Source organism: Anabrus simplex, chromosome X, assembly GCF_040414725.1.
Source record: "Anabrus simplex isolate iqAnaSimp1 chromosome X, ASM4041472v1, whole genome shotgun sequence".
NCBI lineage: Eukaryota > Metazoa > Arthropoda > Insecta > Orthoptera > Tettigoniidae > Anabrus > Anabrus simplex.
In genome coordinates this window covers 97,623,250-97,640,317 of record NC_090279.1, presented here as the reverse complement: position 1 = coordinate 97,640,317, position 17,068 = coordinate 97,623,250, and the positions used below count along the sequence as shown (strand labels likewise).

The 17,068-nt window shown below is 41.4% G+C and overlaps 1 protein-coding gene across 1 annotated transcript in view; it reads left to right on the top strand.

Annotated features, from left to right (window-relative positions):
* LOC137503321 (uncharacterized) overlaps window positions 1–17,068 on the top strand; it is a 53,305-nt gene that overhangs the window by 26,243 nt on the left and 9,994 nt on the right. Inside the window, exons 5-6 of the mRNA XM_068230872.1 lie at window positions 3,054–3,194; window positions 11,745–11,972. Coding sequence (XP_068086973.1) covers window positions 3,054–3,194; window positions 11,745–11,972 — 369 coding nt within the window. The remainder of the gene's footprint in view (window positions 1–3,053; window positions 3,195–11,744; window positions 11,973–17,068) is intronic.

Here is a 17,068-nt window from a genome sequence, read left to right as displayed (position 1 = left end):
TCCTACATCTTAATGTGTATATAGCGCAGGCAATAGTAGTCAGTGTTCTGGAGGAAATCAAAGAAATACTAAATAAGAGCAGTGGAATGTAGTAGATAAAGTCAGGTGAAGCAGGTGATATTGGACTAGGGATTGTACTGATTAAGGAGGTGGAGGAATTTGGGGAACTAGGAAGTAGAATAACCAATGACAGGAGAAGCTAGCAGGACGAAACCTTCTACTCACCATGAATATACTATTCAGGCCGTCGTTTGTGGAAGTATTTGTCTGAAACGAGAGACTGCATGGGATAGCAACATGCTAAGCAGAGAAAGTGAGTAGAGGCCTTTGAAATGTGGGGTTACAGAAGAATGCTTAAGGCAAGTAATGGAAACTCGTGTCCTTGCCTTGAGGGCGTGCAGTTTCTTCCAGCCGCACTCTCAATGGAGGTGAGCGTATTTAACTACATACTTGTCGTCCTGCCAACATTATGTTTCTCAAAGCAGTGGGTATAAAAGGGTGGACACACTTGAATTGCAAGTAATTGCACTAACCGTTACACTACGGAGCTTAAGACGAGATTGGACGATCATAGCACAAACGAAGAGCAGGTGACTGGGCGGCGATATGGGATAAGCTTAGGGTTTCGACGGAGAACAGGAACAATGTACAGGATGCGATGGGAGGGGAAGTTACGAACGACAGGTACGCTAACTTTTTCAGGGGAAGGAAACTGAGGGAAAAGAGATCAAGACAAGGGGAATTTTCACTAGGGTATCCGTGAGGCACCGCTGGTAAAACACAGAGGGGAAGAGGGGGAAGTGAAAGTGTTACAGGAAGTAGGGAGATCAGAGAAAAGGGAAACGTAGAGTAGAGGGCGTGAAACAGGATCAATAGAAGGAGAAAATGGAGGATGAAGTAGGATCTGCGAACATCAAAGAAGATTAGGGAGAGTAGTAAGGGAGGGGATCTAATGACGTGGATGGGGTCGAGGCTCTGGTCATTGAGGACTCTTTAGTTAGGCTCGGGAGAAGTGCGTGGAGGAAAGGGAACCAAGTTAGAGGAGTTAGGTTAAGTCAGAAGTTGACGAAAGAGGAGTGTAAGGATTATGTGGTAGTTTCAATGCTGGTACGAACAACGTACGACAAGCAGGAATAACTACCGACACAGAGTGGAATCTTGTTATGAAGTTGAAGGGAGATAGGATTATGATTATTTGGATACTTTTTAGGAGGGATATTGAATGAACGGGTACTTTAGATGAAACTAAGGAGTAGGTATGTGTGAGACTGGGAGTGAGATTTGTAGTTCATGTGTGTGTGTAAGTCAGGGGTTTGCTTATAAGAGATATATTGAGGACTAGGCAGCTGACGTGAGTGAACAGTTGTAAGGAGAAGGATATAATGAAGTAACGCAGTATATATTTGTTTATCAGATGTTATATAAGGAGTTGGATCGTGTCTAAGAAGTGACATAATGATGCGGAAATTTCTTCCGGAATTGGAGTGTTTATTGTTCAGATAGGATGCAATGGATACGAGGGGGAGTATTTATACGAATGAAAGAAGAATGTGTTATCTATTAAAAAGTTAAACTTGAAGAACGTGTTCAGAAAGCGATATATTCGGGGTGTAGGCCTACTGACATGGATGGCTTGATGCACACGAGGAAATATTTGATCAGATGTGGATACTGACAGAGAGAATAATGTGATTGTAGCGAAAATGTTAGTATGTACATTAATTGCAATTCACAGAGAGAGGTGGACCTCCATGGGTCTCTTGGTCTAGCGGGTCCTTCAGTTTCCTGTCCGTTGTGGCTCTTGCCTTCCTTTTGGCGGCAGTTGCGTTCGTTTTTCTTCCTTTGTGGTTAAAAATGAGCGAGGAGTGTTGCTCTGAAGGAGAGCTGGAAGAAACAAACTGGCATATTGTTATCCCTTCGTCCCTGAACTTCTATGCCCAGAAGTTTGAAATGAGCAGAGACCTTATTCTCATCTCAAGTAAGACCACTCTACCGGAATTAAACGTGTTGAGTAAGATTTATTATTTCCTTTCACTTTAACCTGTCCCTGACTTTCAAACAACGAGGAAGGTTTTAATATGGTACTTGGGCACTATCAAAAATTTAAATTCCTTTGAAGATGAAAATCTAAGAATGTTTCCTGTTTTTAGCATTCTGAGTATCCGTAAGCAACACTAAGTTGTGGGAAAGCCTTACATCTCACTGCTCGGTGAATGCTGGGATGGTACCTATTTGTCAGGGTTCCCTCACCAAGTGTCAGTTCATACGGTGATCGTCTCACTACTGCAGGACAGCAAGAGCAGACCACATGATGTTAGCTGTGTTCCAAACAGAATGGTTCACACGTGACTCTCCTACGGAAGACTTCCAATACACGCCACCACCAGCGAATCATGTCCTATAGTTACAGATATTTCCTCAGCTCAGAACTCGGAAATTTATGTTCCAATTTTCTTTCAGGTCAGACCGAATATAAAATTTTTGATTTGATACTCATAACTTATTTACGTGGCATCAGTTATAACTGAGACGATTTAGAGCTTGCTGTAAAACCAAGGTTACTCTCGGTAAAACTGACAGCTGGAATGAATGCCCTGAGTGAAGGAGACCTAAGATGTAATATTCCCGTTGCTGTATAGCCAAGCTTCGAAAATACAGCAATATGTAGTGATATCAACTGAAATTACCTTCATTAGTAATCAAATAAACCTTATAGGTTTTAAGCTTGTCATTCTGTGTAGAAGGATCTAAGTTAAAATGTAACCTTCTTCCACCTTCAAGAATGATAAAACAAACCAAATACACCGATCTGGAGCAGCATTATCATAAAGAGTAATGTTCCACACGATAACAACAAAACTTTAAAAGACGGGAGAAGCACATACTTTTACCAAAACTTGGTACAGAGCTGTTTTTATACATAACTGTATTTTGAAGCAGACATTGCTGTGACCGTGAAATAATTATGTCCGGATTTTACTTACAGAGACTCTGATAGATTTTCGGGATTTTCGTTTACCAGCAATTAATTATATCGTGCGTTTTTGTTCCAGGTACTTCTTCGAATACTACAGCAGTTACTACTACACCAGCTACTACTACACCAGCTATAGATACTACGTCCAAACCTACTACTACTACACCCACTACAACTACAACAACTACTACTAAACCAAAGTCATGCCCTCATTCAGGTGAGTTAAGCAGATTATCCGTGAATGGTGTAAGAGGGACCTACGCTCTCCTTGTAGTAAAGAGAATATGATAAACTTGTTGTAGGAAGAGAAATGAGAGTGAAGGCGAGACCCGGTGAGTGTTCCATAGCTGAAGGACGTATCGTAGCCCCACACGCGAACCGGCGATACTATCACGTGGAAACAACTGTAGGATTGTATTAGACAGGTCGTGGGTTCGACATCCCTCAAGGTGATTCCGTGGTTCCTTAGTTTTGCACGAGACAAATATCTGGCTGTGTACATTTAGTACCTTTTACACGTTTATGGCACTTTCCTATGGTGACGTTATCTGAGTTACTGTCATGTTGTGTGGGAGGAAAGCAAACAAGAAACTACTCCATAGCAACCACCAGGGATCCATACATCCTTTCTTTTAGTTTCCAAGTTAAATGCAATACGTCCACAGCCTAGCAAACAGCCCCCATGATGTGCTGAATTCTGGATGTAGGCTCGTCTCTCTCCTCAGCTTCTAGATGATGTAAGGGAGCTGCTGACTCCAAGTATTTATTTACTAGCACTGTATCCGCTCCTCGAACAGCAGATTGCAATGGAATACAAGTCTTCTCCAAGAATTTGCGGCTCCGTTCACATAACGGTGCTGAATGTGACAGAATGGTTATGGTAAGTAATTGAAACTCGTGTCCTTGCAGTTCTTTCCAGCAGAACTCCTAATGGGGGTGAGCATATTTAAATAGATATCGGAAGTCCTGTCAACATTACATTTCTCAAAGCATGGGCACACTTGAATTGCAAGTAATTGCATTAACGCTACACTACGGAGCTTAACCCGAACAGAATGTCAACTACGGTACAGTAAAACACTGTGACTGTGACTGTAATATCCTATTAGAATTTAGTGTGCTTATTTTATTATTGTAAAATATTTGTGTAGTACTGGTGTAGTAGAGGTATCTGTAGAAACTCATACTGAAAATTCTGTTGTTGTAATTAGGATAGGCTTAATTGCAGTTTGGAATTGTGTAGTTCTTGTGTATCACTTTCGATATTCAGTAATTAACAGCAGTTTTTATCCTGTTACGGCTGTAGGATAAAAAATAGAGTAGTATTGTAGTGTAGTCGTAGATTAATTACCTTATTGTTGTGTGATCTTAGAGTACTATCCCAGACAATATATCCCTCCGTTCATTTATTTTTTGTAAATAAGTTATTTTAATTTTTAATTTCATTATTTTTACGTGAAGAATGGCTAAGGAGCGCGTGTGTACGAACTGTGGGTGTGGCGAGGCATTGAGGGGTATGAGGGAGGAGTTGGAAAGTTTGAGGGAGATAATTGGGATTCTCACAGAAGATAGGAAGGAAGATAGGACTCCCTCAAACAATGTACAGGTTACAGTAGGTGTACAAGAGGGAGGGGATGGAAAGGGGGAGTTGTAGAAGACAGGTGGTCTAATGTTCTAAGGGGAAGGAGATTGCAGGCTAAGGGCTCTATTCAGGATCAGAATTCAGGACAGGTGTCTGTGCGAAATCGGTACGAGTCACTCCAGATAGAACAACAGAGGGAAAATGACGGAGTGGGAACTGTTGGTGTGATGTGTGGAAGTAGGAGGAAGGGAAAAGATAGGAAAGGGTAATGTAGAGTAGAGGATAGGAAAAGACAGGTGGAACAGGGTCATGGGAAGGAGAAAAGGGAGGAGGAAGTAGCTTCTGCAGCTATCAGGAAAGATAGGGCTGACCAGGAGGGGAGGGGATCAAATGAGGTGGGTAGGGTTGAGGCTCTGGTCATGGGGTATTCCATCGTTAGACACGTGGGGAAAGTGTGTGGAGGAAAGGGAACCAGGGTAGAATGTTATCCAGGAATTAGGTTGAGGCAGATGTTGAGGAAAGTAGAAGAGAGGAAGGAGGGGAAGGAGAAGGTGGTAGTGTTTCACGTTGGTACCAACAACGTAAGGCAAGCTTATATAAGTACCAACATAGTTGGAGATGTGTGGGATCTGGTAAATGCAGCACGGGTGTAGTTTAAGAAAGGGAAGATTGTTATTAGTGGAATACTGTGTAGGAGGGATACTGACTGGAGGGTGATTTGGGATTTAAATGAGACTATGGATTGGTTATGTGGGAAACTGGGAGTGAAATTTCTAGATCCTAATGGGTGGGTAGGAGATACGGATCTGCGCTCAGATGGCCTTCATATAAACCACAGTGGTACGTATAAGTTAGGAAATTTGTTTGGAAGGGTAATAGGGAGGTACATTCAGGGAAACAGGGTGGCCTAGGGAGCGGTGATAAGGGAACAGGGAACTGTAAATCAAGTAGGGATGACATAAAATTGTTAGTGTTGAACTGTAGAAGCATTGTAAAGAAATGAATAGAATTAAGTAAATTAATAGATATATATTTACCAGATATTGTAATAGGAGTTGAATCATGGCTGAGAAATGATATAGTGGATGCAGAAAATTTCTCACGGCACTGGAGTGTGTATCGTAGAGATAGGATAGGAATGGTGGGAGAGGGAGTGTTCATGCTGGTGAAAGAAGAATCTGTAAGCTACGAAAAAGTTAAAGATGAGACACATGAAATTCTAGGTGTAAGGCTCATTTCTAAAGATAATAGGCAACTTGATATATATGGGGTGTACAGATCGGGAACGGGTAGCACTGACGCGGATATGGAATTATTGGATAGGATAGTCAGCTATGTGGGAAACGACATGGAAAGAAATGTGATTGTAGCGGGAGATCTAAATTTGCCAGATGTCAATTGGGAAGGAAATGCGAACCACAGGAAGCATGACCAACAAAGAGCAAATAAGTTAATATGGGAAGGACAGCTGACTCAAGAAGTGGTGGAACCAACCAGAGGGAAAAATATCTTGGATGTGGTGCTGATAAAACCAGATGAGCTCTATAGGGAAACTGAAGTAATAGATGGTATTAGTGATCATGAAGCTATATTTGTGGTAGTTAAAAATAAATGTGATAGAAAGGAAGGTCTTAAAAGTAGGACTATTAGGCAGTACCGTACGGCTGATAAAGGAGGCATGAGGCAGTTTCTATAAAGTAACTATGATCGGTGGAAAACGGTAAATAAAAATGTAAACAGACTCTGGGATGGGCTTAAAGAAATAGTTGAGGAATGCGAAAACAGGTTTGTACCTTTTAGGTTGGTAAGGAATGGTAAAGACCCACCTTATTATAATAGAGAAATAAAGAGACTAAGAAGGAGGTGCAGACTGGAAAGAAATAGAGTTAGAAATGGCTGTGGAAGTAAGGATAAATTCAAGGAACTTGCTAGAAAATTGAATCTAGCAAAGAAGGCAGCTAAGGATAACATGATGGCAAACATAATTGGTAGTCATACAAATTGTAGTGAAAAATGGAAGGGTATGTACAGGTATTTCAAGGCAGAAAGAGGTTCTAAGAAGGACATTCCAGAAATAATTAATGAACAAGGTGAGTGTGTATGTGAGGATCTTCAAAAGGTAGAAGTATTCAGTCAGCAGTATGTAAAGATTGTAGGTTACAAGGATAATGTCGAGATAGAGTAGGAGACTAAGACCAAAGAAGCAATAAAATTTACATATGATAACAATGACATTTACAATAAGATACAAAAGTTGAAAACTAAAAAAGCGGATGGAATTGATCAGATTTCTGGGGATATACTAAAGACATTGGGTTGGGATATAGTACCATATCTGAAGTACTTATTTGATTATTGTTTGGTCGGAGGAGCTATACCAGATGAATAGAGAGTTGCTATAGTAGCCCCTGTGTATAAAGGAAAGGGTGATAGACATAAAGCTGAAAATTACAGGCCAGTAAGTGTGACATGCATTGTATGTAAGCTTTGGGAAGGCATTCTTTCTGATTATATTAGATATGTTTGTGAAAATAATTACTGGTTAGATAGGAGGCAGTTCGGTTTTAGGAAAGGTTATTCCACTGAAGCTCAACTTGTAGGATTCCAGCAAGACATAGCAGATATCTTGGATTCAGGAGGTCAAATGGACTGTATCGCGATTGACCTGTCTAAAGCATTTGATAGGGTGGATCATGGGAGACTACTGGCAAAAATGAGTGCAATTGGACTTGACAAAAGAGTGACTGAATGGGTTGCTATATTTCTAGAAAACAGATCTCAGAGAATTAGTGTAGGTGAAGCTTTATCTGACCCTGTAATAATTAAGAGGGAAATTCCTCAAGGCAGTATTATCGGACCTTTATGTTTCCTTATATATATAAATGATATGAGTAAAGGAGTGGAATCGGAGGTAAGGCTTTTTGCGGATGATGTTATTCTCTATAGAGTGGTAAATAAGTTAAAAGATCGTGAGCAACTGCAACGTGACCTCGATAATGTTGTGAGATGGACAGCAGGCAGTGGTATGTTGATAAACGGGGTTAAAAGTCAGGTTGTGAGTTTCACAAAGATGAAAAGTCCCGTCAGTTTTAATTACTGCGTTGATGGGGTAAAAGTTCCTTTTGGGAATCATTGTAAGTATCTAGGTGTTAATATAAGGAAAGATCTTCATTGGGGTAATCACATAAATGGGATTGTAAATAAAGAGTACAGATCTCTGCACATGGTTATGAGGGTGTTTAGGGTTTGTGGTAAGGATGTAAAGGAGAGGGCATATAAGTCTCTGGTAAGACCCCAACTAGAGTATGGTTCCAGTGTATGGGACCCTCACCAGGATTACCTGATTCAAGAATTGGAAAAAATCCAAAGAAAAGCAGCTCGATTTGTTCTGGGTGATTTCCGACAAAAAAGTAGCGTTACAAAAATATTGCAAAGTTTGGGTTGGGAAGAATTGAGAGAAAGAAGAAGAGCAGCTCGACTAAGTGGTATGTTCCGAGCTGTCAGCGGAGAGATGGCGTGGAAGGACATTAGTAGACGATTAAGCCTGAGTGGCGTTTATAAAAGCAGGAAAGATCACAATATGAAGATAAAGTTGGAATTCAAGAGGACAAACTGGGGCAAATATCCATTTATAGGAAGGGGAGTTAGGGATTGGAATAACTTACCTAGGGATACATTCAATAAATTTCCAATTTCTTTGAAATAATTTAGGAAAAGGCTAGGAAAACAACAGATAGGGAATCTGCCACCTGAGCGACTGCCTTAAATGCAGATCAGTATTGATTGATTGATAAACTATCACGAAACACGTTGTTAATGATGTCTCCCTTTTTTCTGCGCTATCAAAAAAGTAAAATGACTGCTTTGTTCCTTCTGTAACGTCTCCGCGATGAGATATGGACATAGCATCTCTCAGGACTGCAACTAACAATCACTTCCACTATTATACTTTGTAAGTTGTTAGCCCACCCACTATGAATTCAGAATCCCCGATGTCTGTTTTAATATCCACAAAAATTAGATTATGCCCGACGATCCTAGATGGAGCTAGAGGCAAGTATTCCAATATGGTGTTTAAGTTGTTACTCTGGAGAACATGGCCCTTTGTCATGGCCAACCATGATGTTCCTTGCAGGTGACATTCAGCTGTTTATCATGTGAAACTTACAGTGGCCTATAATCACAGCCGTCTAACGTTTTCTCAAATAAAATAACTCTTATTGAACGTAACGAGTATTTAAACTTAAAGTGTTGCCTCCTGGACTGAAGTTGCTAAAAAAGAATGACATTTTGTCCCTGCTCATGTTTATGACTCCTGAAAAGTTAGAGTGGTTGAGGAAAGTTGTAGATGACTTTAGTGACTTAGAGGAATATGTAAGTTACAGTGGAGGAAATGAATCACTTTGTAGTGAACACTGAATCTGTATGATATCTCATTTACAAACCAATTTCTCTATAATGTTTACAAATCTATTTTAGTGGTTCGTTATTTCATGCACTGAAAAAGGAAGTAAATGTGAATGTCCTGCTGCAGAAGTGCATTGTGTTATGTTTTGAAGTTCTTTTAGATAAAATATGCAGTTAAGAGTTAGAGCAAACACACATTAACTCGGAACATAGGTTTGACGTGTCTTCTGTGATTAAATATATGTACTAAATAAACAATGTTTCGAGTTAAACTAAATACCTAATAACCCTAGGAAAGAATTATACTAGTGATATAACTTCAAAATAATAGCCGGTATATATGCGTGTTCGTTTGGCAGAGATTCTAAAACTTTGATCGTGTTTTTCTCAGAATGTCATTTTCTGACTTAATTCGTATGTGAACGAGTGGAACGAAACTTGTAATTGCTACAACTTCCTCATTTTTCAGTGAACATAACGTTAACGCGGATAACTGTTTACATCTCCCTAAAGAGAATTATCCTTTGTGAGGACCCTGAAGTCACATTTACCTTATCACAGAACTCTGATACTTTATTTCGTACAACTGAGGATGCGGTTCCGATGAGTGGCACAATATGTGCGGGTTTAGGGAATTCTAGGACGATATGACTTGGCCTTTGTTTTCTTTCACAGTATTCACATAATTCGTCCTGAGAACGGCGGTTGTTCCAAAGAGTGGATGCCGTTGAGCAGTGCTGATGTTCTCAGTTTTACTGACTGTCATGAGAGCTCCTGTTTTCTTTAAGTGCTCGTTTATTCCACACTAATGTATAACATGGTCTTCGCAGGCCAACACTAAAAAGCTGCATTTTGTGACCAATCAAGACCAAATGAGGTAGAAATCCTCATAAATGCAGTGTTGCCAATCGCTGAGGTTTCACTTTTAAAATATTTCAAAATAATGTCTCGGGTAATTTAACCAAAAGTTCTACAATTGATGAAGTTAGTAATATGTCGTTCAGACTTGTGAAATGCAATGTAGACCACATTCTAGTGGTTCTGTTGCTTGCAACTATTGGAAATAGATAGCAGAAACTTTGCAGTTACAGTTGTAGGCTGATCTAGCTTTGACTAAACATTGTACGTTGGAGGAAGACCACTCTAATGAATGATTAATGTAGATCTAGGCGTCTCCAGAGTTATTAATAGTGAGCAAATGGAGGTGGCAACAAAACAGGGGAAATGCAACTAAATTCAAGAGGAAGTCATTAATACGTAGTGCGTCTTGCGTTATGTCTTACTGCGCTTGAAGACACTGCCGCATGTTTCGTACACAAAACCGATCATCTTCAGGTAGCCATTTACAGCAGTGGGAGAAGGCTGTCCGAGGAAAGGACACACATCCGACTCATAATTTGTTTTTATGTGTGATACCAATGTTTAGCATTACTTCTTGATAAAAATAAAGTAATTTACGGAGATCGATGAAATTTCTCTCGAGGACAGTTAGGAAACGTAACTCTCCAGAGAAGGGGCAATCCACGTGGACAGATGTTACCATAAAAGCCCGAATCTGAACATAAATGAACAAGAATAGAAAATTATATTCTATACAATGTAAAAGAAATTTCAACTGAAAGTTAAGAATGGAATGCATTGTCTTAGATTCTCTTCTTTTAAAACAAAATCAGCCAGTGGTTTTCGGCACCGCTTAATCATCACCACGTACCGACACTTTGCCTTCCGAAGCTCATTTGAGAAAACTAGTGAAGGGCCATAAATGGAGCACGGATTGTTGATATTACACGAGCTAAACCTTGCAGAAGGAAGTATGTTTAACTCTGAATCGTTACAAGTGAAGGTTTTCTTATTAGGTAGCATTTACGTCAGAAAAAAATTATCAGTTGATATATCATGGTTTTGTTTCATGTTTGTTCCCTGTCTGTACAGCTGGATCCAGCCCAAAGCAATGCATGCTGGACTGAACGTCACCCCTGGTGATATAATTGCAAATATTCTAATTCATGTCATCATACAATTAGAGCAGGTGGGTGTAAGAATTATTGGTTTCACGTCAGATGGTAGCCAGTAGAATAAAAGGTTATGGAAATCCTTAGGAACATTCGGCAACAAAAAAGAATCTAATATGTCCAATTTCCAAGTAAGTCAGTAGAAAACTGTGCATTTTCTGATGCGCCTCACATACTTAACTGTCGATGACCAAGTAGAAGAAATACGATGGTGATCTTGTTGATTATACATTTCACAAATCTCCGGAATACGAAGACAGCTAAATCATCTCGAAAATACTCCGAACGGTCCAGCTCCTGAAATGAGCTGCACACATCAGTTTATCACGTAGATAGAAGCACTGGTCCGCCTGCTGGGCAAGATGCTTAAGGCGTCCCGTTGGTCGAAACAATTTTCACCATCACAATGTTGGCCATCCGGGTGGGAGGGGTGCTGGTATACACTAGATTGCGTACACATTGCTCACATAGAGTGAGGGCATAGGACGGACGGCGAAGTTAAGCCATGAGCAAATCGCTTGCTTCTTAACGACCGAAGTAGGCTGCATGTCGGCAGCGCGTTTCACCCTCTCCTTTTCCGCCTTCATACATCACGTCCTTCACTTCATCTCATTATCTCCTCTTCTGTAAGCTACGGTGTCTCCTGATCATGTCATGCATCGAAGAGTACGACAAATAATGAAGCATCGTCATTTTCACTCGTAGGATGGTCTAAAATATAAAAGTGTGAACTAATTGTTAAATGTGATGTTCTATCTGCCCACAGGTTACCAACTGTTTGAAGGTTTCAACTGTTATAAGACGTACAGTGAAGAAAAGAGTTGGAGTGACGCCAGGGAGCAGTGCAAGAGAGACGGAGGTGATCTCATGGTACTGGAAAGTGAACGAGAGAGAAACGAGGTATTCCCTACAATGTTGCCGAGTGTGGGGTACTGGAACCCCTGGATGGGAGTTTACAAGCCCGAAGGTGAAGATCGTTGGGTGTCTGTGAAAGGTGAGTTCTCTCTAGCTCTCTTCTCCTCATGAATTACCGAATGTCGGACGGAAGACATTTGTCATATTAAACAACAGAAGCCGACATTTAGCTGTAGTTAGCGATGTCACTGGCTGACGACCACACTGTATTGCCTATAATCAGGGGAGGAAAGAATAAATCTTACCCATAGAATCTCAGGCGGTAGACCGCTGGCCTTCTGAGACCAAATTGGCAGTTTCGATTCTCGCTCAGTCCGGTGGTACGACAGTCTCGTGTCGGTAGATTTACTGGCACATAAAATAAACCCTGATGGACAAAATTCCGGCACGTTGGCGTCTCCCAAACCCTACTAATGTAGTTACTGGAACATAAAGTGAATAATATCAGTTATGACTAAATGAAGGGAAAGATTCTTAAAGAGAGGGTATGAGGAAATTCATCTGTCGGATGGGGACGTTAATCCTTGAGCAGACCTCTTGGTGTTCTTTGACAGGAGTAGGCTATGTGCCGCATCAAGGCGTGCAGGTTTATCACGGACGTCAATTAGAGAGTAGGACACACTGGGGTCGTGCTAGGGACATCATCATTATAGAATGTTGTGCCCTCGATCAGTTACACACCTCTTGTCTTTAAATAATTAGAAACTGAGTCCTGGTCTCCTCTATTGCTCTTACCCTCGATGGCTGACTCCGTTATTGTCGCAGGTAACCCATCATCCTCCACTCACCTCACGCGACCCCAACACCGGAGTACCGCTTCATCCATGGAGCTTATGCATCACTTAGCATTTATCTTCTCATTCTGGGTACCTTCCTGTCATTGTTCCCACCCGGTGTTTCTAGACTTCATTCTCGTTATTTCAACGTATATTACAACTAACGTATGGACGAGATATCCAGAGTCCACAGGGCTTGCACTCCCACACAGCGAAGTTTTCCTGAAAACAGACCGTTTCATCCCAGAGTTCACTGCATTAGTTTTGCTACACCTTGCTTCCTGGGAGAAGTTCCAGTTTTGTATCTCCGGCCTGACATTCATTTCTCGGAACTTTCTTCCCCACTGACATGACTTTATTCTCGATAATAAAAAAAAGCAAAGACATCTCCGTACAGGCCATGAAGGGCATGGGAGTGGTGGAAGGTAAAGGCTTCCACTATTCGTAACCTCGGCACTTGATGGGGTAGAGTGGTTTGCTCCACGCCCGGCCGCCTTTGTCCCCAAGAATTAACCTGGTACTCATTTTTGGTGTAGGATGAGTGAACCTCAGGGCCATATGAACCTCTGGAAGTGGAAATCTCATTTCCTAAATTTTACGACTTTCTGACGGGGATTCGAACCCACGTCCTTTCGGGCGAACCGAGTGCGCATTTACCGCCTCGGCCAGGGAGCCCCTTTATTCTTGGTAATGCCAATATTAATGTCGTACTCATAGCACCTATTTTAAGTTCCAAGAAATTAGACTGCAGGCTTTCAGCTCTGTCTGCCATTAACACCAAAATGCTTACGATATTTCCGCATCCCTGACGCTTTATACCTTCCAGCAGATGATCCTTGTAAACTATGAACAACAACATTGAAGATTGCAGCCGTATCCCACCCCTGTAACCTTGAACCAAGAACTCATTCTACCATTAACGTTCAGTGTCAACATAAGTGAGTTTTATTGTTCCCAATAATCTAGGCTTAATCCCATATTCTCCCAGTGTGGCTGACATCCTTCCTTGAAGTACTTTGTCATATGCCTTCTCTAGATCTATGAAGCATAACCACAACTATCTATTCATATCATAGCACTTTTTACTTACTGACGAATACTGAAGATTTGACCATGAAAACCCCTCTGAGGTCTGAAACTACACTGGACTCATCTAACATAGTATAAAATATTTATTGCTTTCTCCCTCCAAAAATACTAGTGAACACCTTGCCCGGTGCTCAAAAGAACCGCCATCATCAGTGTCGTTGAAATATCTTGATAGTTCTAGCAGTCCTTCCCTAGCTTACACATAGCTGCAGTTACTTCTTTCGTCAAATCAGGAGGTTCTTTACTAACTTTCCAGGCTCTCCTTATTACTCTGAGACCTCGGTTGTTCACAACGTCAAGAAAAATATTTCCTCTCACATTCCGTCCACCTGTACCGTGCTTTGCTTGGAAGTACTATGAGTTCAGCAGATTAACTCAGAACATTATTTATTTCCGTTTTCCCTCCGTACCTCCATATATTGCCCATCCCTTTTCAACACTTGTTAAAAGCATTTGATTTTCTCCTATCCCTTCCTTATTATCTCCCCTTACCGAAATATCATTATTTCCTAACTCTTCCTAACTCGCCCATTTCTACTTTATTTGTTATGTTTTCCCCATTACTGTGGGTCGATAGATTAATATCGAATACCATTTCGTTCACCTCATTGCTTCTAAAGAATCCTGCACTGTCAAAACTAATTGGAAATCCTTTACTCCCGGAGGCTTGCTTAAAATATTCTTAGCTCGGTAAATTATGTGAAGCAGGCTGCCAATCTACTTACACATAGTCCAAGCGAGAGTCCCTCCTCTGACAGGTTAGCGACCTACGGTTGATTGTATAGTCCTCGCCTCTTGAGCACAAGGAGGGCCATGACGCAGAATACATTATGTCCGAGGGGCCCAATACTACTCCCCACTCAAGGAGGACCATGACTCAGAATATGTCCGAGGTGCTCAATACTACACCCCACTCAAGGAGGACCATGACTCAGAATATGTCCGAGGTGCCCAATACTACTCCCGACTCAAGGAGGACCATGACTAAGAATATGTCCGAGGTGCTCAATACTACACCCGACTCAAGGAGGACCATGACTCAGAATATCTACTCCTGACTCAAGGAGGGACATGACTCAGAATATGTCCGAGGGGCCCAATACTACACCTGACTCAAGGAGGACCATGACTCAGAATATCTACTCCTGACTCAAGGAGGACCATGACTCAGAATATCTACTCCTGACTCAAGGAGGACCATGACTCAGAATATCTACTCCTGACTCAAGGAGGGACATGACTCAGAATATGTCCGAGGGGCCCAATACTACTCCCGACTCAAGGAGGGCCATGACTCAGAATATGTCCGAGGTGCTCAATACTACTCCCGACTCTCAGTACAACTTACTCGTCCCCTCAGTCGTTGCCCATAGTTCAAGTACTAGGACATGACTGCAGTCACTCACACGACAACAGTACCCTGGGGTCATGGTTGGACACGAAAGAGGTTCAACAACGAAGCAGCCGTCAAAAACGCCTTCGAAATATTTCTCACCATGAGATGGTCGATCACCTGGGATACGGGTCTGAATGCTCCTGCGTCGCGTAGGGGAAGTGAATTGCATTTAGTGATGCACATGCTATTTAATAAAAAATCCTCGTCATGGAGTTCTCGTTGTGAGAAGTGTCACTACCAACTAGCAGCATGCAAGGTGTTTCTTGATCACCAACACACTCATGGCGAGAAGAGGACCCACATGTGCGACGATAAGTATTACAGGTAAAGCTCGTAGACAAACAGCCCGAGTAAATAAAAATGTGTCGCTTCCTGTTTGAATGTACTGCCTTTCGTCATTTTGTATTATTCTCTTTATAACCATTCTTTTCACACACACTACCAATCAGCAGCAGCTGTCAGTTACTCTTATCTCTATTTATAGCTGACGTCGTGTTTTACCGATTTCTTACTAAACATTTCCTTATTTTCTGCGAATCACTTGAAGCAATTCGTGAGGCAGGGCCCAGAAACATGCTTACAATACCCATATTTCAATTTGCACGACTAAAATGTGCTTTTCGCTACTCGCTCAGATGGTCTCGAAAAAATATTTTTATATATAACAAACGGTTTTGAACGATGACGACCGTACGTAAATGCTGTCTCCGTTTCAGGATATATATCGCCGTGAATTACCTAGAAGGATACGCGTGTCACCGTTATCACCGTGATTGATATTACTGAGCAGAGCCAGAGCAGGAATGTCACTACTTTGACACGTGAAAATGTTTGAGGAGCCCTCGTAGACTTCAACAGTTCTCACAGGCAACAAGCTACAACTTCTAGATTGCCAGATTACCAGGTCTCATTTACATCAGAGCCAGAACTTTATATACCTCCAAGATGTTGATTTATCTCAGTCTCAAGTGCAGAAACGCAGTCCCGCGTTTTGTCGCAGACTTTCTCAAGTCTGATTGGTAGAATGTGTGGCCTTGTTCTTACCGTTTGCACTCAAAGACGATGTACAATTCCGTTGGGGATAAAACAGCACTTGTCTGGTTATTACATCCTCCTGAGACAATCAGGAGGTCATCTCTACTCTCTGGTGGGGCCACACAGCCGGATGGCCTCCCTCATGTGGGGAGAGGTGTTCTCTATTGTGTGAGCTGAGAACTTTCTTGTGAGGACAAAACGGAAACCAGATTTTGAGATGTACCGAATGCATCTCACAGTGGACACAGACCAAATGTTCGTAAACCTCCGCTGAGAAACTCCTTGGTGTGTTTTGTAATTGAGTTTTTCAAATTATTGATGTAAATAATGTAATCATATCTTCAGATCATCGCAATCAGACCTTGCAAATATATTAGTCTTATAGTTCAGCAAATGTCTACAAAGCGGAAAATTCTCCGAGAACTGGAGGAAATCCTGAATAAAGACATTATATAAAGGAAAGGACAAGGCGACAACTGAAACTCATACCGAGGGATTGTTCTAGAGAATAATATATTCAAAGTCTTCTGCAGTGTAATAGCAGAAAGACTAGAGAAATGCACCGGCCATCAAATATAAGAGTATCACTTCGGATTAAGAAGGAAACGATCACCTTCACAGGCTATAAAATGTCTACAAGAAGACATCTGGGTGGCTTAAGACACCCCAAGGGCAAATACTGTACAGTCTTCGCAGGCTTCACAAAGGCATTCGACATGTTGGACAAGAACAGTATGGACTCCATGACAGAAGACAAGGCAATTGTAAAACTCATAGGAAGACTCCTATCACAAAACAATGTAGAGATAAATGACGTATATCAAAAGAAATCCTTCAAACAGATTGAGTAATTTAAGGTGACCCAGTTAGTCCCCTCCT